Source organism: Platichthys flesus, chromosome 17, assembly GCF_949316205.1.
Source record: "Platichthys flesus chromosome 17, fPlaFle2.1, whole genome shotgun sequence".
Classification (NCBI taxonomy): Eukaryota; Metazoa; Chordata; class Actinopteri; order Pleuronectiformes; family Pleuronectidae; genus Platichthys; species Platichthys flesus.
Window position 1 is genome coordinate 11,170,654 of NC_084961.1, and position 23,922 is coordinate 11,194,575.

Sequence of the window (23,922 nt, forward strand, 5' to 3'; positions counted from 1 at the left end):
CATCCCACTCTCCATTGTGCACTCTTCCATTATTTTGATATAGGCGGACCTTTAGTGCTGCTGTGTATCTGAAGGATGGAGCATTTACTGAAGCTGTGGAGAGGATGCAGGGATTGTTGCTTTTTTATGTTTAGCAGTATCACAGCCTCATTTGTAGTTTTTTTTTTTTACTCTTGAGAAACAGTATTTTTTTCACTCCAGAGGAATAATTAGATAACTGATAATATTTGTATGGGTGAAATCTGCGCTGTAAAATTCTGTCACACTATTTTCACTATTTCAGTGTTTGTGTGCATGTGTCAGACTAAGAGAGAAATCCCTCTTCAGCAGAGCGTACTGTACTCTGCTGGCCCAGATGGATTATAGTTTGGTAGTTCTTGGGCTCTTGCAGGTTAATCTGTGCATTTATGCTTTTGTTAAATGAGGTTGGGGTGTGACTGTTCTGAGAGAAAGTGAATCAGCTAAATGAAGAGTACCTGCAGTTTCTTACTCATCTCTTTTACGTGGGACATTCGTCTCATGCATACTTCTCCACACGCCCACACACAACTGAAAAAATGCACTCAGCCCTTTGTTGACTCAGAACCCACTGACACTTGCTCTATGTTATGTATAAAATTATCTGTAACTATAATCAGTAAAGCAAACTGTAGTTAAACAGACCCTGAGCCTGCCACCCTCAAGCTGCCATCACTGTACTGGTGAGAAGGACTTGGTTGGTTGATGGTTGGTTTCAGTAACAAAGAAAAAGGTTGCAGGTTTGACCTTGCCCCCAGTTATGGTAGCTGTACCATTTAACGTATGCTAACATACTTACACACACATTAGACAGTTCTGTGTTGGTGGACCTAAGGTTACCTCTCGTCAAACCTACTTAAGATCTTTACCCACACACCCACACACACACACACACACACTTTTTGTACCCCCCCATCCCCCCCGCCGCATTATCTCCCCTTACCCCAGTTGCCTGGCAACATGCCGCTGGGATATGGTTGGCTGGTGGAGAACAGGGAATGTCAAATGTAAGCCTGGTGTTGTCAGAACCGGTTCATTAACTTACCTGTCTGACCTATGCGGTGCTGGGGCCCGTATTTACCTCAGCTATGTTTAGCTCTTTTCAGGTTGGAGCTTGTGTAAACTCCACGGGTTAATTATTATCTGTATGTGGACATGGACATTATAACGATCACACATTTCTGTCATGCTAAAGGTTGGACCTTTGGCACCAGTAGATTTACTAAACTAATGCCATTCATACCTGATTAGGGTTCTGTACTTTGGCTGAAAGATAAACCTGATGATGCACCGCGACGATTCATCAAGATTATTCTCCCTGGTGTATTGACTTAAACATGATTTGATATATTTGATGTCTTTCATTAATTTTGTTATAAAAATATATTTTTAATATCTATGTAGAATCGATCCCTATATATATTCAAACTACACACAGTAAAGTCAAAGTTGTAAGGTCTGAACACGGTTAGTTGTGTGGAAACATATTGAACCAACAGAGAGTAAAATATAGGTGATTGTTCTAAGTGTGTTCCAGCAGCTCGGTTGCGGTGTTTCTTGCTGAGGCTTGTGGGGTTGATGGCTTTAATGGTGCTCATACTCGCTGCCATTCTTAGGTAATGCAATCTTCCCTCAGTCAACACACACGTCTGAAACACTCCGCCTACCAGACTGCACAACCTGCGGTTGCCATCCACGCCACGGCCCTGCCTCTACCCGTAACTAAAAAGAATCCACCAGCTGTATAATCAGTCAAATCTTGTATTCACCGCAGTTTGTTGTTTTGTTGTTGAATTCTTGTCATTACAGAAACAGTCTTAGAAGGAAAGAAAACAGTGATTACTGTCCATTGCAGCAGCAAGATATAAACCTCTTTTAGTTTGATTGTAACTAGCTAACAAAGGTGCTTGGAGAGAACAGACTTTGTTATGTTGTTCTGAATATCCTTTGTGACTGATGGAATTAACATCGTTTCACTTTAATGTAGCAAATCACCTCTAACAATAGTGAATCCAAACCTATTGTGCAATTCCGAAGCCTCAGGCAGCAGCTCTGTCATCGACAGGGCCTCCTGGAGTCTCTTGAAGCGCCGGTTTGTCACTCAGGCTCAGTCGGATGTGCCAGAGGAAGCAGCCAGAAGGGGGAGTGGGACATTACTCATGTCAGTGTTTGCACAATCTCAGAGCCCATCGGCTATCATCTGACGGCAAATTAGCCTCCGAGGGACACAGACAATATTTTAGGGCTTCCCGTTTAGACAGTGGATATTCAAGCTTAGGAACTAGTGGGACTACAAACCGTTACTTTAATCTCAGGGGTTGAACATTTCTCCACACAAACACTATTCAGGCCCAGATGACATTTTGACTAATCTCTACTAACAGCTGTCAGCATTTGACTGCAGATAAATTATAAAGCGGAAGCATTTTGGTCCAATTCTGGATATTCACACGCAGAATCTGTTTGTTACAAGATGGTTCTTTGCACAGTTGGACACTTGCACCACTTTCTCTCTCAGCATCCTCCAGTGTACGAGGCCCAGGGATGTGTAGTACACAATGCTGTATGTGAAAGGTAGCAGGGTTCGGCAAACACTCATTTGCAGTCTCATGTGGCAGTGATTAATTTGTCTGTGAACTTGCTGAGAAGACGAGTTGTTCTGTGGAGCCTTGAACCGCGGCAGTGGCCAGTATTGTGCCAGCTGCACTTCTCGTAGGTGGGCCAGATTTGAACTTAACACACACAAACATTTTTACAGGCTGGTCGTCCTCCTTGCAGCTCAGAATCAAATGTCATGTGGTAGATGCAGGTGTGTTTTGCATCGGGTGTTATCCTTTAAAGACGTCTGTGCACAGGGGCTTGTGGGTATTCTATGGATAGAGTCACTTAGTCAATGCCATTGTATTTAGGTAGGCAAATGTTTTAATATGATTTGTGTATTCTCCTATTTCACATTATTACTAAAGATAATTTCACCATCAGAGCTTTATCATCTTTTGTAGACTAATTCTAATATTCTATTTTATTAATTAATACTAAAAAATCCACCGTTCTACATTGCTCAGTGTCTCAATATGTGCAGTTATAAGACAAGTTGTAACTTTATAAAAGCAGTGACTCACCTCAGGGCCTGATCATCATATCACAGCTGATGTAAAACCTTCTGATGCTCAGATACTGATTAAATAAAGCACCCTCTACACTGAGTTTATGAAAATGGGCTGTTACTATGGCAATCATGCCTTGTATTAATGTCCTTTAGCGTAAATAGCTCCATGAGACCGTTGATTGCTCAGAATAGCCCACCTAATATGCACATCTGAGCTATTTTTAAATCGATGGTGTGTATGAGTGAGGCAGCAGCTTAATAACGTCCTCGTTTTAATCTGTTCTTACATTAATTAGCTCTTACTTGAGATGAAAGCCATCCATTTTACAGAGTATTGATGTTTTCCAACTCAGTGTCCTTGGATGATGAGCTTTAAGCAGATGTAAGGTGGAGGACAGCTGATCAATTTAGAGAAAGTAGTACAGCGCTGTGTCCATGACTCCGAAATGATCCATTTTTACTTTGGGCGAATATAAGGACATGTAAGGGACATTTGATACAGAAATACTGTCATAACAGCAGTGACCCATGTTTTCATCCCTTCTTTGTCGGCAGCACATCACCACGGACAGCTACATCCCCTGCCTGACGGACCTGTGCAAGGCATTGTGGGAGGTGATGCTGAGCTACCACCGCACCATGCAGTGGCACGAGGAGCAAGACAAGCAGGAGGCCACGCCAGCTCCAGGTATGAGACTTGAATCATATCAAATGGCTCCGGCTCTTTTTCTGGATTAATTTATGTTCAACAGCATGTTATGGGGGTGCAACTGCAGATTCAGGACGCAGACTTAAAGTCAGACGACATGAGGGCTCCTCAAAGAGAAGCCAAATTGTCTTGATCGCCCCCTAGTGACTGGCCACAGTAGAGGTCATAAACCCCACCTCCTCCATGTGTGTGGATGTTACATGGACCAAAGTAAATTTCAAATAAACTTTCTTTAACATGGTTTCTGACATTATAGGTACTTATTATCACAATGCTGTTTCCTGAAATGTAATTTTTTGGGGGGTGAGTAATTTGATAGGAAAAAAACAGTGTGAGACATCATGATTGACAGCCAAGACTGTCATGTAATGGTGGTGCCTATGTAGATGCAAGACCTTGATAGAGCAGCTCCACACCACAATCAACCGGGCCACCTCTGGTTCCAGATGTTTCAAAAGGGATTGCTCTCACAATGGTGGATCCCTGACCTTTAACCTGATCTGCACCAAAATTGTATGAGTGCTTCTGTAGCCCCTGCTCCTCCTTTTAAATAGCTCCTGGTGCAAATCAGTTGGATACTTTCCTTTCCTTCTGTTTTTCATTTTCACTCTCCAAATTTCTTCCTCACCTATTTTCTCTCTCTTGTTTTTCATCTAATCTTACTCATAAAATGGCCAAATCTGCTCCTTATACCCTGAGCTGAAAAAAAAAAAGTAATTCACAGTTTCAGTCGACGACAAACTCGTTGAAAATGGGGTCAGCCTACTCCACACACTCAGAGTGCCACTCTCTCCCGGCTGTTTGATTTCGATATACAGTGAGATAATCAGCTTTAAAGCTCACCTCGCTGTGTGGATAGGGACGAGGGAATGGAATCTGTGCGGGTGCTTCAGCGCAGCGCTCGGTGTCGAGTTGCGGATTCTGAAGTGGCCCGTATTTGGAACGCTCGCTGCAAAGTTCTGTTTCAGCGTGCGGGTCGTGGAGCAGGTCAGGAGCAGAATAATCCCTGAAAACAGCTGCAAGTGCACACAGGGACGTGCATTGTCTGTTTACTGTTGCTGCTCTAGGACACAACGCGCTGATAACACAGTGTTGTGTATGTGTTGAATTTGTGCAGCGTTATCACATTTAGTTTTGGTTAAACAGCCTGTCCTAATTACATGAATATAAATGATATGTACACATTGTTGCATTGACATTGTTGGATTAGTGTGACCCTAGATAAATATATGCACATTTGATGAACCATGAATGATGTATTCTTTCTCTTATGGAAACGTGTCCGTGTGACTTTGAGTTTCTTATGTTTCCATGGTAACAGACACAGGGCTGTAGCTTTTAATAATGAATAATTAGACACAAACAGACAACGCTGACATTAAAGTGATAATAGGTCCTTTCTCATTTATAATATTCAATTTATTGTTTCTTCAGTGACCTTGTTCACTTTCCAATGTCAGCTCGACCTGTGGCTATCCTTGCAGAAAAGAACTCGCTATCATTTGCTACATTTTGTGACAACTCCTCCACTGGAGAATTCACTCCCATTACAGTCCATATATTACAGCACGCCACATCTGTCCAAAACCTGAAGCTTATGTCTGGATCCGTCTGCGTTTGTCGCTGCCCCTCCAGTCTGCCGCCAGATGTGAAAACATCAGTCGCAAGAACCTCTGCTGTCAAGGCAAAACATACTTTGTGGTTTAGCAGTAAGCTCTGCTCCAACTTGTATTTCTCACCGGTGTACGAGAAGAGGCCATGGTGGATTTTTCACTTCATCACTGTTTTTGGATCATTTGTCTTGCCATACACCGTCATATGAGCTTGTGTCTTCCTGCAGCCTATTGGAAGATGGCTAATTTCATTTTCCCGTACTGTACTGAATTCATTAGATGAGTGGAGGAGGTTTCAAGGAGGTCCTGCATGTTCAGTGACAGTACCCTCCTCGCAGGGGAAAGGACACACACCACGTTTCCTTTCACGAGGCCCATCTATTATCTCAGTATTTGATTGGCTGTCACCTTTGTGCAAAGGTGTCCCCGACCCTGGCTTTCACCTTTCTGTCCTTGTTCTAATGTGTGTGTGTGTGTGTGTTGGTGTGTGGGGAGAGTCCATCAGAGTAGTGATTTACTCTACAAGCTTTGTCTTATTTGTTGAATAATTTTTTGCAGCTGCGGTGACCTCCATCTCACACCTGAGGCCATCAGGGTCTTAGCGGTCACCCCTCCTGAAGATCAGTCACTTCCCCGTCTTTCTGCTGTCACACACACACACATGCACACACATTTCCTCATTAACGAGGAAAAAAAGGAGCATCCCAGTTAAATTTAGGGCTGTGGCCTCTTGATATATTGAGCCGGTCAGTGTAACGTCTCACTAATTAATCTGGCCACTTGATGAAAGCCAAGGTTGTTTCGGGAGGTGAAACAGGCCAGGGTCAAATCCCGAGCCGACAAAATGGATTTGCCGCTGAAGCACACACCCCGTCATGTTGAATCAGCCTTGATGGCCGTCAGGTGCAGGGGACGCTGTGTGTGTGGGTGTGTGTGTGTGTGTGTGTGTGTGTCTGTGTGCGTGTTAGCATTTAAGGGTAAATAACCATGACCAGTTGTGTATCTGTTACATGTTCATACGGGGGCATGAACCATGCAAAATAGCAATGGAATCTGTGGAGGCTGTCTGCTCTAATATGATAAAGAATACCATCAGTTTTCAAAGCTCAGGGTGAGAATTGGCCTTCACACTTCATTCATGTTCACGAGTAACATACTATACAAACTAAACCAGGGGAACCTGCTATGTGGAGTAACCTATGCTTTGCTAGCCTATCACTGAACAAACTGTAATTGGTTTTATTTTTGATTGATTCATTTCATTATGGTTTTTATTCATGCATACCTCCCTACTGCTGAGTCAACATGGCTTCTAATCTAATAGATTTCTCAGTATTTCCAACCTGCTTATAGATCACATGTAGCTAAAATTACACGTCCTTCAAATACATCTCTGTTTAAGGGCTTTCAGGTGGGAACTCAGATACAGTTTAATGTACGTTTACAGCAACCAACTCTGTAAACACATATTCATTGTTTCAAAATATTTATATTAATAAAACCAACTGTTTAGATTCTCAGAATGCATCAAATCATAAGCCTGAATAAACAAGAATGGACCTGAGCTGAGTGCATGCAGTTCCTCAACCAAGGTCCAACAGACCCTTAAATTCAATCAAGCTACAGCAGTTTCAATCACTCAGCTCATAGATATCTCTTTCCTAAACATGTCCGATTTTTTTGTCAAGATCCATGAATTAATCTCTGAGAAAATGTTGCCTCGAAAAACTCCCCTCGTACTTTTGGATCCGCCTCCGGATCGGAACCTAAATTTAAAGTGTTCTTCCGAGACCCATATTACATGCTTCCACCAAGTTTTGTGGAAATCTGTGTGGTTGTTTTGCTATGAAAACATAGCAAAAAAAGTGTACATTATGTCAGTTGGAATGCGTTAAATCTTCTCTGATTAGAATCTAACTTTGCAGAGCAGGTTTTCAAAGAAAGGGTTTAAATATATAAACTGTCAGTGTCGTCATTGCTGCTTTATAACTGAATTTCTCTTTTACTTTTTTATCTTAATCCTCCCTTCACTGCTTCATCTGCTTTCATTTCAGAAACCAAAAGTTGTGTTCTGACTTCTCTGGTTAAACTTTGACAGATTTATGCTAAGTCATGCACAGGCTGCTGTTGTATGAGTCATAGTTTGATACCAGTGGGGAGCTAGGGCTCCTGTGGGCGTTTGTCGTGAGTCATTAAGAACTCTGTTATACTCACAATGCCACCAAGGGTTGAATACCGACCACCACCTACGGGTTGGCAAAGGGTGCTCCCTATTATTTAGCTTTTCCTCCCTCTCTGCAGTAGCACTTTTTAATAACCATAATAAATGCTTTCCAAGTGGTTAACCTGGGGAAGCCGTCGCCGCCCTCACTGGGTCAACGCTGGGAGACCGCACCGACACAAACTGCCCGACCACAACTTTAGTTAATGAGCATGAAGTTGTTGATGTAAAAAGCAAGGAACTAAATACTTATTAGTCCTACTTATGTTAGGAACAATCATCAAATGATTCAGATATTTTATATATTTTAAATTTATTCTAATTGCGACCATGTGACATTCTGCACATATTTTTAGATTCAGTGGTATATCAACATTCCAACATTATAATTTCCAATTTACATAAACAATAAACACCCATATATACACTTATTGAAAAAGACACTGTTTCACAATTCCTGAACCTATTCCAGAACCTACCTGTGAATCAAGACGTTTAACATTTTCGTCACTGTGTACTCTGTTTTACTTTACTTTACAATACATTTCAGCAACGTATGACATCACCGCATTGAAGGTGAATGAGCAGTGTTTCCATTGAAGCCTGCCACTCGTACACGTGATTGCTGTGTCACTCTTAGTACTGTCCTTGTACTCAGGAAATGAAACCAACTTATGAAAGCTGCCACGTCATCATCTCCCAACCTGTCTGTCCTTTTGTCTTTTAGTGAATGACACAACTGTTTTCACTTCTAACCCTATGAATGACTCAAATAACAAATTACTCTTGAGGACCAGTATAATCATTATATTCCTATACACGTTTTATTAAACACCGCCCCAATGTCATCATTAGAAACCATGAAAGGTTGTGTCTGTGCATTCAAAATGCGTCACGTAAAAAGAGAATCTGAGGTGAATTTTTAATAATATTTCAAATCATGTATCACTGTCGCATCCATCTCTGAGTGGGATGATCACAATCAGTTGGTGGCAGGAGAAGATAAACATCCCTAATAGCCAGCTGCATATGTACTCTTGCTCTCCAGCTTGTTGTCAAATTGGTATCTTCGTGTTTACTAATAAACTCACTGGTCTAGTAGTCAAAACAGCTGTTATTTTATTATAATAATAATGTTTCTTTTTATTCGTTACCCAAGAGATAAGACACTTGGCCATCTCAAGTAAATATGTGGTGTTAAATAGCTTGTGATATATTTCATGACGGGATTAATGACTTGATTATGCTTTAAGGGAGGTTTCCTACTGCTGGAGATGGCAACCGTGCTTGTATTCTGCCTTTTAAGATGTATTTCTTGATATAGAAAATAGTGCCAGATATTAATTTAATTAGCAAGAGATGCAGATGATAAAGATTGATGTAGACAATGAAAGGGATGGTGTAATCTCTCTCTATGAGGGGAAACCCACTGGTCCAATCCACTGCAGTTTACCATGAATTCCCCCCTGAGGATTTTCCTCTCATTTGGTGGACTGGGTCTCCTGTCAGAATCCATAGTGAGACTCAGTAGATCCTTTGTGCTGCTAATTGTATGCTTCAGCGTATGATTAACACACGCCCAGTGGGTAAAGTGCTGGTGTTTATGCAGACTGATCAAAAAGGGAGAGTGGAAGTGGAAAACCTTTTATGGTCAGCACAGGACTGAGGTCTGCCGTTTCTCAGGAGCTGCTTTCAGACATTAACAGAAATCCAGAACATTTTAAAGAGGGGTTGTGTGTGGGAACAAAAGCGTCCAAGTCAGTTGCCCTGGACACTTTGTGGAACATGTGGAGCTGGCAGCCCTCCAGAAAGATGTCTGGATATGGTCCGAGGGAACCCATGTGTGAATATTTTGCACTGCATTCCTATATTATTGTCACAAAATCACATTAACAAAAAAATTAGAGATTTGCTTGTAGCACCTAATGTAGCCGCAGTCTGTTAGCCTCAAGCAGCACAGACTGATCTCCAGAGGTCTGGGAAGCTCATTCTTTTCTATCACCAAGATTTAAAAAAATTTCACTTTTCATTATGTTAACAATATTTCTTGTATATTTAGGTTAAGGGTCCTAAGGTTCAGACTCTCACTCAGATTCTTTGTTTCTGGAGCCTTTTCTCATCTGTCCCTGCTCCGTCTTTCCTCCATATAGTCTGTCATCGGATTGATATGATTAGATATATCTCCGTGCGTGGGCCTAATAATATTTGTTCGTAAAATATATATATATATTTTTTTAGGAGCATGTCATTATGAAAACACCCCCAGCGCCACAACACGGCAGAGCCACGGTCTGGAGCAGCGTGGCTCTGTTTTGACTGCAGCTCAGAGACACTCGAGTCAAGCTGAGCTAAATTATGTGTTTGCATTGTTAAAGCTTTAGGTGTTTTCAACCCACTCACGTCTACAGAATAAGAAAAACACCCAGAGTGATTCATGCCTGTCTCCCTTGTTTTCCCTGTCCAACATCATCTGGTTTAATAGTTAATGAAGGGTAGTGTGATTGCAAACACAAGAGTCACACGTTTTCTCTCAGTGACAAATTTACGTTTTTTCCCTCGGTGCTCTCACACCAAAGCCTGACGTCTTGGAAATTATTGAGCCCTGAATGTCTTTCTCATCAATAATCTGGGCCTCCTCCAGTGATTGGAGCACATGAAGATGGATTTAACACATTTGTCGGTTTGCCTTTTCCAATCGTAGGAGAATACTTTTTTTCCCAGAAGTAAAGAATAAAAGACGCTGTAGCAGAACTGTGTTCCCTTGAATCTACTATTAATATTGCAAAAATAATAATTTAAGGCTGTATCATTTTAGAGGGAGGATATCAGAGGATTTACTCTGTTAAAATATGTATCTTGTTAAGTTGTGTATCACAAATAACTTCATGGCTATGATTGTTAAATTGGAGTGTGATTTCCGTAATTTCTCAAGAAACAATTAGTTGGTTCAACATTTAGGATCCAGAGGGAGTGGAACTCTGGTGTGTGTTCTCCTTGCTGCTTATTTCCTAACAGATTTTTTAGTCGTTTTTTGATATGTTCTTATTAAATTGCAGTTTATTACTTATTATATTAAGAGTTTTTCTCATTGAATTACATCTTAACCTTCACAATGTTCAACAGTTTTGTTTTTTTTTCTTGTAAAATGTTCAGTCCAGTAATATTCAGAACTGAATTACTACTGGACTGACAAATTTACAAGGAAGGATAGTTTTTTAATGTTTTACACTTAATATATAAACTGTCACATTTATTTATTTTAAATTAGTTTTTGATGAATATAATGAACATTAACAAAAGTGAGACAAACCTAAAAAAAAAACAACCATAAACATTAACCAGTGGGGTAATCCATCAGCAGAGCTTTATCTGTATTCTCAGCACATTAATGGAATTTAATATGGGACTCGCAGCCACCTGCTCGTTGACTCGCTGGCTCTGAGTTTCTGGCTTTCCCCAGAAATCCATTTCAAACAGGGCGAGCAGCTTGAGATTGATTGAAGCAATTTTCTGCTAAAGGAAAGTATAGCAGCTCCGATGACACGGTAGCCTCTGCAATATGTGCACCACACGCTACTCTATCTGAGTGATCGGTGAAAGAGAGGAACATAAATAAAGGGATAGTGAGCGGATGATGGAGGTGGAACCGTGTTCGCTGAGAATGTTGGTGTCATTTTACGACTGTCTGAGGAATCAAACAGCTCATTCAACGGCCATTTGTTTTTAACAGCCCGACTGATTTCTAGGTCACTGTCAGTCGTTCTCTCTATCATCCCTCCAGCATAGATTCAGGCATGGTCCAACAGACACTTAAGTACTACTGAAAGTAACCTGGTCAGATCGGATGATCAGCTTGGGAGAAGGTTGGGTCATGGGTAACAAAATAAACAACATAAATAAAGGGGTGCTTCCAGGCTCTATTTTTCCCTTTCTCTAATCTAATAAAGGACTTTCTTGTACATGTTCACTGACTTCCAGGGACTAATTCTTGGACTTTGATTTAAAAAAGAAATCTGACATTTAATGGGAATATAATTTTTGAGTCGAGGAGCAAGGAGACTTTTGGGCCTTGGAAGAGGTATGTGCTCTACTGACGCCCCATCTTGTTTGACTTTTATTTGGGTCCGGTTTTGTATTTGCAACCGTTCTTTTGTCCTCTGAAGTCAGTTTATGAGGTAATTGGTCTCATCCAGAAAGAGCAGAGCAACACAATAACTAAATGAAATGGACAAGAAGACCGTCTCCTAATCAGTTTTGATTGAATATTTCTAGATGGAGCAGCAGCAGCAAAGTCTGATGAGCTGGTTGTGGACCGCAGCTACGTGAAGAAGAAACTGGAGCACGGTCTGACACGGATCTGGCAGGTTGGTAGACTGCCTCCCCCTTTCTCCGTCTGTCTCTCTTTTCAAAGTCGTCTAGTGTCTTCTATTTTTTCTTTACATACTTATTGTGTCTATCAAGCCGTCCACAAATCAACCATGTCCCTCTGATCTGTCTCCTCAGGATGTCCAGTTGAAAGTGAAGGCCTACATCCTGGGCACGGACATGTCTAATTTCAAATATGATGATTTCATAGTGGTACTGGACGTCATCAGCAAGTACGTGCAGTCTCTCTCTTTTTATGCTTGACTTTTTTTCTCACACTACTCGTGTGCTATGATAATAAAATTTGCACACAAACACGTATATATACTGTTTATATTTTCCCATGCCCAGCAGAAAATTTTTAATTTGCTTTGTTAGTAGCCAGCAGTTAACTTAGTAGTAATTTTTATATTAACTACCTTAACAGGAATTTACTACTCAGCTTCTCTCTATTTTGGAGTTCACACTGATGAGTATACAATAACACAAGGGGTTCTCACATAATTGTTGTAATAAGCCGTTCACTGGAGCAGGGCCCCCTCTCCGCTGAGTTGTTTCTTACTATAGGCCCTCAGGATAACTGCCCTCGTGATAGGGGTCTAGTTTGTTTTTGCTGTCAGTGACAAAGAAATGTCAATTTTTGAAAACGTTAAGGCCACACGCACTATAGAATATAGGACTGTTATTTATTGTTATGGTTTAATTGTTTGTGTTCTTATTTTCTTTCTTTATTCATAAAGAATACAACCATTGTGTGGACAAATCCCTTTACTGTACATCTTCCCTCTAGTATGTGTGTCAAGGCCAAACACAATATAGAATATACGACAGTTATTTATTGTTATAGTGTAATTGTTTGTGTTCTTAATTTCTTTCTTTATTCATAAAGAATGAAAACCATTGTGTGGACAAATCCCTCTGCTGTACATCTTCCCTGTTCATCTCCTTCATTCACGTTTGTCTCCGTCACCATTTCTTCTCTTCCACCCCCTCTCTCAGGTTGATGCAGGTGGGCGAGGAGTTCTGCGGCAGCAAGTCCGAGGTCCTGCAGGAGTCAATCAAACGCCAGAGCGTCAACTACTTCAAGAACTATCACAGGTAAACTGATGGGATTGATTATGTGTGGACAATTAGACACACAGTGGATGGATGTGACATCCGAGGCCGCCCCGATATTCCCTGAAAGCAAGTAGTGAGATGATTGTAAGTGGAGCAGCTTTTGGAACAGCAGGTTGTCATCGCTTGACAGAAACTTTCGCACACAAGTGGAACCATTGGCTGCCGCTAGCGGGCTCCACGCCGAGCACAACCCTCCTCGGGATAGACGTGTAATTACATGATAACACTCACTGAGCTGGAATCACATTTACATCTTGATTATATACCCCAAACTCGCCAGCAACATGCATATGTATGCTGTCACACCAGACGGCAACTCATCATCGGAGGTGATTTGCATTGATCAGAGATTGTGATTACCTGTCAAGAATTATTGGAAGGATGATTAAATATCAGAGAGATTATAAAGGAGAGAAACACAGGGGAAAGGCTGGAGGGGATATCAGCAGGAAACTGACAAGAACTTTGACGCCGACTTTGTTGATCTTGAGCTTCCAGCTAATTTTTTAAACATATGTTTTTTCAGACATTCGTTCTAATTGCAGGAAGTTGAGATATTAATCAATACACGAAGATAAACAGTTGAAGCCTCATTGGTCTACCCAGGAACAGAGTTTCCCAGACAGCAGGATTGATCAGAATATCTGGTTCTGACTATTGATGTTGATGATGCTAGTATAAACACCCTAATGATATTAGAGTGGCAAGAAAATAAATTAATTGAGCCCGTTTATGAAAATGTCCGTCTCACAGACACACACATCTGCATCCGTGCGCAGGAGGATTCCAGTGTGCATCTTCTTTGCATTAGCCGTGATTTCTTTCTGCAGCAGGTTGCCATCCTCAGAGAAACACATCAGTGACCCTTGACTGTGTGATGCCTGTATTTGTCTGCGGGCGGCCATCAGAAACACACTCATTCATCACTCATTTTTTTCGTCCTGGAATTATCAATGCATTATATTGGGGGAATTAAGACGTGGGGACTAGTTATATAAGCATTTTGTAAACTAATGTATGTTGAAGTCAACCAGGAGTTTTCCATCTCTCACCTCTTCCAGATTCTTTTACATGTCGTGCTTCAAACTGCTTTGAGTCATGTTGTTGTCGGGACTGTGGTGTTTGAAGTCAACACTGCTCTGACATTTCACACACAAAGACCTGATAGTGACCTGAGCAGGTGGACACAAGGGAGGCTGTCACAAGCTGTGTTCACCGTTAAAATAGAAACATGTGACGCATGCACACACACACACAAACAAATGTTAACATGCACACACACACAAACAAATGTTAATATGCACACACACACATACACTTGTTCTTTATTCTTTTCCATGTGTATCAGTGACCTTTGCAGGTTGTGTTTTTGTCAGCATATGTAATCAGAAATCTCAGAATGGAAGCTGGATAATTGTATTAAATAGCACAAGGTCACCAATGGACAGATGTTGACTCTTTCTCCGCCTGTTTCCGTTTCTTCCTCTTCTTCTTCCTCTTCCTCTTCCTCTTCCTCTTGTCCTGTCGACCTTCTTCTGCCTCCTCAGGGCACGACTGGAAGAACTAAGGATGTTTCTGGAGAATGAGACGTGGGAACTTTGTCCTGTCAAGTCTAACTTCAACATCGCCCAGCTCCATGTGAGTAACAATCACACCAGTGAGGCAGCAAGAATGGAGGCGAGACCTTTACTGCACGTTATTACTTTACAGCTTTTACTACAGGGGTTTTCTCTCCACAGTCATGAGCCATAGTTAAAAAATATTAACTTGAACAGAAGAGTAGATCAGGTGAAAATACCAAGAAAAATGTTTTAGGTAAATAACATTTATAACAGAGAAATTGTGTAAGCAATTTAAAGAAAGGATCAACATGTTCAGCTCTTTTCACACAGAAGAAGGGAAAGAAATGTCAGAAAGACAAATGGAGTTAGATTCAAGAGTCTGTTTTCTCATTTTCATGCATCTCGCTCCGATACACAGTGCAACAAACGCACATGCAAAAGAATCTTCAGAATAAGTGGCGTGAAAATGTTGTTTGTCTGCATCACTTTATGGTAAACAGGCAGTGTAATGCTTCGCTGTTACAAGATTATTTAAACTTGCATTTTTTTTTTTGGAGTGCTGAAATGTGCAGCAGCTTGCCACAGACGTTCCCTCAGGACACTGGCTTTGGTTGTGAGTGTAATACTAATATTTGTACGCCTCCACGCAGACAACAGTCGTCCATCCCGTTGTTGTTGGGAAGGAAAGGGAAGACGCTGAGGGAATTTTTTCAGTTACAGTTCAAACTTTCATTTAAACTCAGATGTTGAACGGAATGAAATTTGTTGTTCAAATGTCAAAGGTTACCATGTCCGCAAACATGTGTTTGTTTGAGTCTTGACCACTTATTATTTAAATTTCCCTCCAAAAAAGACACTTAAATCCTTACAATTGTTTTTTTTGTATACGGTTTTATGGGCTCTACTTAGTTACTACTTCTATTTTACCTTAATATAATAACTTTTTGTGAGAGAGTATTTTTGATAAAACGGAGGCTCTTTTTTTAAATGGAAAAATTATACATTATTATCCATTAAATGCAAAACCTCTTTTCTCCATTGTCTGTCTCATCTTCACCAAATGCACGCCTACATCCGTTGTCCTTCAAAGTGTCTCTCTGTCCCATCTTCTCCACTCCAGGAGTTTAAGTTCATGGGCCAGTGTCGCTCTCCGTCCGTCTCCCCGAGCAAACAGGCCACGTCCTCGAGCACAGCGGCCCACGAGGAGCTGTCACTCTTCCAGCAGTACCTCCAGGAGGGGAACCCGTTCGAGATGCACATCGAGGAAAAAGAGGAGGAGACAGAGGATGTGCTGGCATCCAACGGAGTGAGTTGGCGTTTGCTTGTTAGACTTTGTTGTGGTAGTTTTCTTCATTCACATCCCACATATAGACTGTCGGCACATCATATGAGTTGATCAGATACCGTCCAATCTCTCCGCCACGTCTAACAGACAAGGCAACCTGTTGAGGTTAAAATACCAAACAAGTTAACAAAGAGAGAAGTTTATAAAACTCTTTGATGAACTAGGGCGTAATGACTGTGAGTCATTAAGTGGTTTACAACAGACCTGGAGCTGTCATCAGCCGGGGCCACGGCAGCCTCTTATTAACAGCGACAGGCCAGCAGAGCAGAACCCGCCATTATTATTATGGCTCTTTGATGCATCGCCTGACACATTATACAAGCTGTTAAATACTAAATCAATCTGTGAGCATCTACACTGCAGGACCAATGATAACCAAGAGAAAAGAGCAGACTATAATAATGTAGAAGTTGGCATTCAATAATTCTCTCCCTGGTAAAGCAATTATCCCTGGTCCCTCTATTTTAGTGCAGTAGTTATCACCAAGTCCGTCAATACTGGAAACCTTTTTATTTCTTAGAAACACATTTTCTGCGGTGCTTTGTGTTAAATTTAAAATAGGCAGCACTTCATCTTCCGAGAGAGACAGAAGTGCCTCGCTGCTCAGTATGGGGCCTCTCAGTTTTGCATGCAACCTATGTTGTCCGGTTAAGCTACGAGCCGAGCCACTTTGGCGCCATACATAATTGACAGAGAAGAGAGATTGTTTTGCCGCACATCTTTCAGTGTACTTAGTTTCAACTGAATCTTTAAACCAGAAGAGCAGGCCAGCTCCACTTGGAAAGGGAGAGCTGGCTTTTTACTTGTTCACTTATTAGAAGTAGACATAGGGGCAGCTGTGGCTCAGGCATCACTCCGCCAGGTTTGGTGGAAATCTGTCCAGTGGCTTTTGGAGATTTTTGCTTCAATGAAACGGACACAGGTGAAAACGTAGACAAAGAAATGGAAAACAAGAAGAAGCTCAATTCTACAGCCTGACCAATGTGATAACACATAATGTGTAAAATTGGCATTGTTCCTAATGCGTTGTTGAACAGAAGATCAATACATATCATATTGTATTAGGATTACAGGAGTAAGTCAGCCCCCCTGTTCTTCACACAGATACACGCCACCCTGACACATCACCTGTTTTTTTTATTTGTACATGGATATATTTTCTGCTTAGGCTCAACATCAAAAGCAATATTGCTCTGTCTAACATATGAGGCTTAGCTCAGCCGTTACTGGGCTTTACTCTTAAGCTTGTAATCCTTTTCTATATGACTGTTGTGTTGCCTGAACCTGCAGTTAAGGACAAAGAAAAATATTATTCCAGGGCTTTACCTGGACTCTCCTGAGAGGTGAATGAATTTTCTGCTTTTTCCCCCCCGAAAGCCAAATAGTTTTTATGGGTGTGCAGCCACCAGGACTAAAAGAAGAACGCCTTACACCCTCTTTCTGTTTCAGTAGCCTTTTTTTTTGTGTTTGGTTTCATAATCTGGATCTTTCATTTAAGTGTGTTACCGGACCCAATTTCCCCAGGGCATTGGATTTTTTCTTTTTTTTCACACTTCATCTGAACTGCATTTCTTCTTCAGCACCGGCACGTTGACCATTTTTCCACGACCTCTGTTTCCCCCATTTCTCAAGTATGAGTCAGACGAGCTGGAGAAGAATGTTTATCAGGATTACGACAGCGACAGCGATGTCGCCGAGGAGCTCAAGCAGGACTTCGTGGACGAGCAGACGGGAGACGCCCCTCTCAAGAGGTCAGGTCCAAGTCTTGTTATTTCACACCACACTTTCTGAGGACGCACAGACGATGACATCCGAAGTTACACAGTACATTCCGGTGACCGTCATCTCTGCTCCTCTTCAGATTCTTGAAAGAAAGTCGATGCTTCACTTTATTCAAGCGCACAAAATGAACGATCGACCCTTGATTCTTTTTAAGGAGCTTTTAAAAGGATATTGAGTCATGCGCCAGTCGGCTTTCTGTGCCTTTAGCAGTGATAAATTTAGCCTACCTCTGCATAACCCTCCTTAATAAGCTGAGAGCTTGTATGAAGCTTTTTGTCTGCACACGATAAATTCTCTTTTTTGCCAGCCCCGCCGATGTGATTGGTGGCCTTCGAATGATTACTCGCTTTTTAATAACTGCAGAGGCAGCCGGGTGCTCCTCTGTACCTCGTTTAAAAGAACCCATTTTAATGTGAAAGAGAACATTGAATGCAATTCAGGACATTTGTCTAATTTGTTATCAACATTTAATTTCCATAGTCTCATAATTAAGACAATAACACATTATAGCTTTATGTTTTAGGTATTCCTCTTAATTTATTGGGGTGGGCATCCTGAATAACCACAATCACAATTTGCCTCATTAGGCTTCACAATCTGAACGAGGTGCGACATATTACGTCCTCAAATCTCATCTAAGGTGAAGAACTTCCTCCAAAAAAACAGACGTCTCAGAGAGGGTTACAAAAGTGAGGGATCATTCTCGGGAGCACATCAACTAAAGATTACAATATTTAAAGCTTGAAGAGAAAATGCAGAGGTGTGTTGGCAGCCTTTTGCAGCAGCTCCCTCGGTACCAGGCCTTTCTCTTAGACTTTTTGTACCTTTTCGCTCATTGTTGTCTACTAACTCCGTACTTGTTGCGTGCTGACAGAAATGTTAAAAGCATTCTTGCAAAAAAGAAAATGTCTGACAGAGGTAAAGGGAGAGAGGGGCGAGCATGAAGGTCAGAGCAGTGATGACAATTGGAATGGTAGATGTAATACTAGTAATATATGGAGGTAGAAACATTGTACATCAACAAAATTTAGATACAGATATTTTTTGCATTTGCATGTATATATGTATGTTGTGGATATATGAATCACTATGAACCCACGAGTGTGAACGTGTTTATGAATATCTGAGAGCTTAGGGCGAAGTTTTACACCGGGAAACACATTACTATTACTTATTCAGTAGCTCCTCATTACGGAGGCGTTGTTCTAATGAGCTTTTCATGTTATTTCACAGGTCAGACCCGCATCATTTATTCCCTTAACTCTCGTCACATTTCCTTTCCCTTTCCCCCCGTGTATTAACCGTAATTTTCCTACTTTTATCAGCATGAATCACTAATGATTAATTATTGAATGGGTCGGACGACCACATCCGGACATTACTCAGCCCCGTGCAGTGATTTCTGGCTAATATGGCTGGATGGTCAGTGTCAGGGGTCCGGTGCTCCAGGATCACCAGTTCTCAGACTTTGACCAGCAGGGGTCCTTCTGTTCCCTCTGCCTTGTGTAATGGGTTCTGATTGATCAATTACAAGGGTTTTAGAACCCGTCTGATGATGTCAGAGGATTAGTGATGTTACCATGTATTATTGAGTCTTTTCTATTCTCATGGTTCTGCTCTTACTTTCTCTTTCAACCCAACAACACCCTGAACCCATCAGCGTGTCCCGAGAGACCATAAGAAGCAAGAGGAAGTCAGACTACAACCTTAATAAGACCAATGCACCAATCCTCACCAACACCACCCTCAACGTCATCCGACTCGTGGGTGAGTCTTACACACACACACATACACACACACTCACATTCTACCACTTACGTCTCCTTGAGCCGGTGTCACTGCTCGCTTGTCCATTATCCACCAATTAAGCAAAGAACTTGATGTGGCGGCCGTGCTCAGGTGTGACTGAGCCGCATTTAGAACTGTTAGCCTTCGCCCTGAGCTCTGACCTTTCCAGGTGCCTGCACGTCTTTGTGACGCGGCCGTTATGACATCGGGTCTCACCTTTGGAAAAGCAGGCTCTTTGGCGTATGACCCTCTTGATGAGATTTTCTTTTCCATGTGTGGAACGGAATAAGAGTGGGCAGTTATCTTTCCTGTGTGGCCTTGTGGTTGAATAAAACTTTTAATACAGAAATTGATTTAAAAACTCTGAGGCTTTACAAATGATAAGTCAATTTAGTGAAAATGTCCCTTCTCTGTCCTTTACTTCCACCCCTTCCTGCATATTCAAAATGTAATGGTTATATATACTTTATGTTGATTTTAAGCTATGTGAAATACATGAAGTAGGAATAAGCCAAAGTTTGATTTCATTTTTTTATTTGGCCTGTGCAGCAATTTGATGGAGATTTCTTCGATTGCCTCCTGAGTTCTCAGTGCAGAATTCAAGAGAAAGGGCGTGAAAAACGAGGCTGTTAGAGAAATAATGCTGTCGCAGTTGGCAAAGCCAGCTAGATCGAGTTTATTTCTTCTCTTTTCCTCCATTCATCAGTTCTGAGTCATTGGTAACCTTGTAACACCCCTGTTCCTCCGTACGTCCTGCTTTTATTACCTTCATTTTGAATTAAATCCTCGCTCTCAAGTGTATGCAAATGTATTATACTCCCACTCAAGTTCCTCCCACAGGACGCTGTCTCACTGTGATTAACGACAGTAGTTATACTTTACCTCTTTTAATCTCCTACAAGATTTACTTGAGAACAGAACCATTTCTTTCACTTTCAAGTGATACTGATAAAGCATCCACAGTATGCATCAAACTCTCTGTTTCCATCCTCTCTGTACAGGGAAGTACATGCAGATGATGAACATTCTGAAGCCGATCGCCTTCGACGTCATCCACTGTGTGTCACAGCTCTTCGACTACTACCTGTACGCCGTATACACCTTCTTTGGACGCAATGACATGGTACAGTATTACAGATCTTTTTTAATGCCAGGGAGCAATACATTAAAACTGAGAGGCACAACCACAGTATACTGGACGTTTAGAACTATATATCCAGCCATACCTTGTGACAGAACCGATTTGTGTTACTTTTTACATTTGTGACTCTCTCCACTGTTTCCCCACTCTGAGTTGAGCTGGGCTCACACTACAGTTTTTGAAATCCCTCACCAATCAGTCACCAACATAACTAGCACAGATATTCTTCTTTATAATGTCAAACACGACCAGATTATCACACACACACTGCAGGATGTTAGGATTATTGCTCCAGTGACCTCACGGCTCTCACGTGACCTCATGGGAAAGCAGATGTGGAGAGAAAGACGTGAGAGACTAATGTCAAAAAAACAAAGGTTGGATAATTCCTATGCTGTTGGAGAGATGGGTCAAAAGGGGTCATCTACTCTTCAGGTGATGTTTTAACTGTAATTCATAATATCTGTCAACAGTAGCACACTACACTGTGGGCCTCAGAGTGTTTACAGTTGCTTGGCAGCACCATCAGCTGCTCTGGTCCCTCTGTCTCTCTTATTTGGTTTGTTATGGTTCCATAATGACATATTTACAATCCTAAATATCAAACTGTCTCCAGGCAGACAGCTCTCTAACCCCCCACACCACAAGATAATCAGGATTGAGCGTTGATACTTCAGATTCTCAGGGTTAAATCAGACCCTAATTTCTGTAATCTGAGCCCCTTATTCAGGCAATATACTGTATATATAATATTTTTCTTTTTTTTATAGTGTGACAGGAAGAAAAAACACAAGTGCGCGTCTCAGTAAACACTCCAGATGAAGAATAGGCTACTGTCTGTGAGCCCAGTCCGTCTTTACTCCATCAAAGGGTTCTCATGTCATTTACACTGTGCCTCGCAAAGAAAGAAAATAGCATTTGTGTCAGTAGCGCCCTCGGGGAAGTGGTAATGATAGCAACAAAATGACTTCTGCCCCGCTGAGGCGAGAGAGATAAAGAGGATGAATGCTCCGCGGAGCCGCTCATGTACAGATTATTGGCATGTGTGTGTGTGTCATGGGGAGGCGAAGGGAAAGAAACACACTAGTTACGAGTTGATGGCTTGTCAGCACATCTCTTTTCTCATGTTCCTCAATCCGACCCTCAGACCATATATAAATATAACCAACATGACTGCTTCCCAGAAGTGAAGCGTCTCAATTTTCCACCTGTTTGCAATAGAAGTTATAAACCCGGTCTCTTCCATGTTGATGAATGGGAAATGGGCCAAACTAAAAAGTTAACACCAAATACATTTTTCTATCATGTTGTGAAACATCTTGATTGACAGCTGAGACTGACTTGAGCTTGGTTGAGCATATATATCGGCGACACCTGGATACAGCGGCTCCATCCCATCTCCATCACTACTGTGCAGACCCAAATGCACAAGATGGCAGCGTGGGTAGCCGGAATATTTTGGCTTAATTTGTGAAGGAAGTGGAGGGACATCCTCCATCTTTATCTGCAGCCTATTAACCTACTGGACCTAACTGTCACTATATACGAGTCAAAATGCTAAAATGGAGAATGCAGGGTCTGTTCCGTCCAGATGGATCTTTCCTTTGTCTGTTACACTCCCTGCCTTTTCCCTGTAATCTGTCTGAATACCAAACGGCTGCCTCTTGTCTTTTATTTGTTGAGTCGTCCATCTTCATATGCAGGCTATTGGCCGACCACTGTGGGTCCATGAATATTATGTTAGTGAGTTTCCATCTTTTTACCTTTATTCATATCAATCAGTCAATCAATCACATCTTATCATAGCAGAGGATAACCATATTCACAAATCACAATATGTCTCATAGGGCTAAAGGTGCGGCATCCTGAGAAAAGATATTAAAGCCTTCCCCCTCTTCATCTTCTCTTCTGTCCCACAGCCCACTCCACTCTCTCCATCCCTATAGGTACCTCTCTGAAACTCTCACATTCCTGCCCCCTCATTATGTGCCATTTTGTGAGCCCACCCATTTCATTAATGCTCTCCCTCAAAGAGGCACCTACAGTAAAATGCTAATGTCCCCATGAATCTTTAAAAGGCTGCTACAGATTGCTGTGCACATATGCTGGTATTTTGACCTAGGCTCCACTCTCTTTACACCACTGGAATCAGGATGAACGGCTCGAACTCTCTACTCACAGTCAGTTAATGGGTGACATTAATATTCAAAAGGGTAAATACCCCCATTATCTCTGTATATTGGCCCCCTCAATTCAAGCAGCTCTATTGACTCTGCCAGACATGTGCTAAAGATACATTATGTGCCGTACTCACGTATTCTCCATCTCAATTGATAACCAGGCTTTGAACTGCTGCGACTGGATGAGGCAGATTTACCGACTCTCTTTCTTGGAAAACGGATTCCAGGTTTTAAAATTTATTGAAAAGCGTTTCCCTGTGGTAAAAAATGTGATATTTCATTTGGGTGTCTCTTTTTGGAGGCGACTGAAGGAGGATCATGTGGGGGGGGAAGAGGGCAAGACAAGATGGAGCGATGTGAATTGTCACTCTGCTTTTGAAATATGATGTAAGAAAGAGGGGAGGAGAGAGACTGGCTACCAAAACAGTGGTGAAGGAAACAGGTGCTGAGGCAGAGAGAAAAACAAAGAACAGACCAGGAGAGTGTCTGGCACTTGATTAAATGGCTTCCCTGAAAAATGAGCAATAATGCAATAAATAGTTCTTTTTTTTTTTCATTTTGGACTCCTGACTCCCACAGACAGGTCTTCACACTGGATGCTGTTCATCTTGCATGAACATGTGCAACTCAATGTTTATTTAATGAAATAAAGAATCCCACGCGCCCTCGCAAATATGTTCCATCTTCCTTCAGATAATTGAACAAGGCTGTGATCTAACACACTGATTCGTCAATGATCCTATAGCTGGAGTTTTAAATGAGCTCTTTGTCTCATTCTGGAAGGTCTCCATAAGAACAGTGGCAATCAAGATGTCATTTAGATTATTAATCTTTTGATCATGGGTCCAAATTGCCCATAATGCATCTATCCTGCATATAAACCAACTAGTGGAGCTGGTGGAGCTCCAGATGTCACATAGATGGCGGCTGAAACTGATTTTGTATTATATTATATTATATATTTATACAA

At 41.6% G+C, this 23,922-nt stretch overlaps 1 protein-coding gene across 3 annotated transcripts in view; it reads left to right on the forward strand.

Annotated features, from left to right (window-relative positions):
- vps50 (VPS50 EARP/GARPII complex subunit) overlaps positions 1-23,922 on the forward strand; it is a 95,736-nt gene that overhangs the window by 41,799 nt on the left and 30,015 nt on the right. For 2 of the 3 annotated variants that reach the window (XM_062409913.1, XM_062409914.1), the window contains exons 13-21: positions 3,683-3,815; positions 11,943-12,034; positions 12,174-12,268; positions 13,035-13,133; positions 14,702-14,792; positions 15,837-16,022; positions 17,694-17,812; positions 19,504-19,610; positions 20,633-20,754. In XM_062409913.1, coding sequence (XP_062265897.1) covers positions 3,683-3,815; positions 11,943-12,034; positions 12,174-12,268; positions 13,035-13,133; positions 14,702-14,792; positions 15,837-16,022; positions 17,694-17,812; positions 19,504-19,610; positions 20,633-20,754 — 1,044 coding nt within the window. Of the gene's footprint in view, positions 1-3,682; positions 3,816-11,942; positions 12,035-12,173; positions 12,269-13,034; positions 13,134-14,701; positions 14,793-15,836; positions 16,023-17,693; positions 17,813-19,503; positions 19,611-20,632; positions 20,755-23,922 lie in introns of those variants that run through there. The other variant, XR_009924457.1, reaches the window with a different exon arrangement.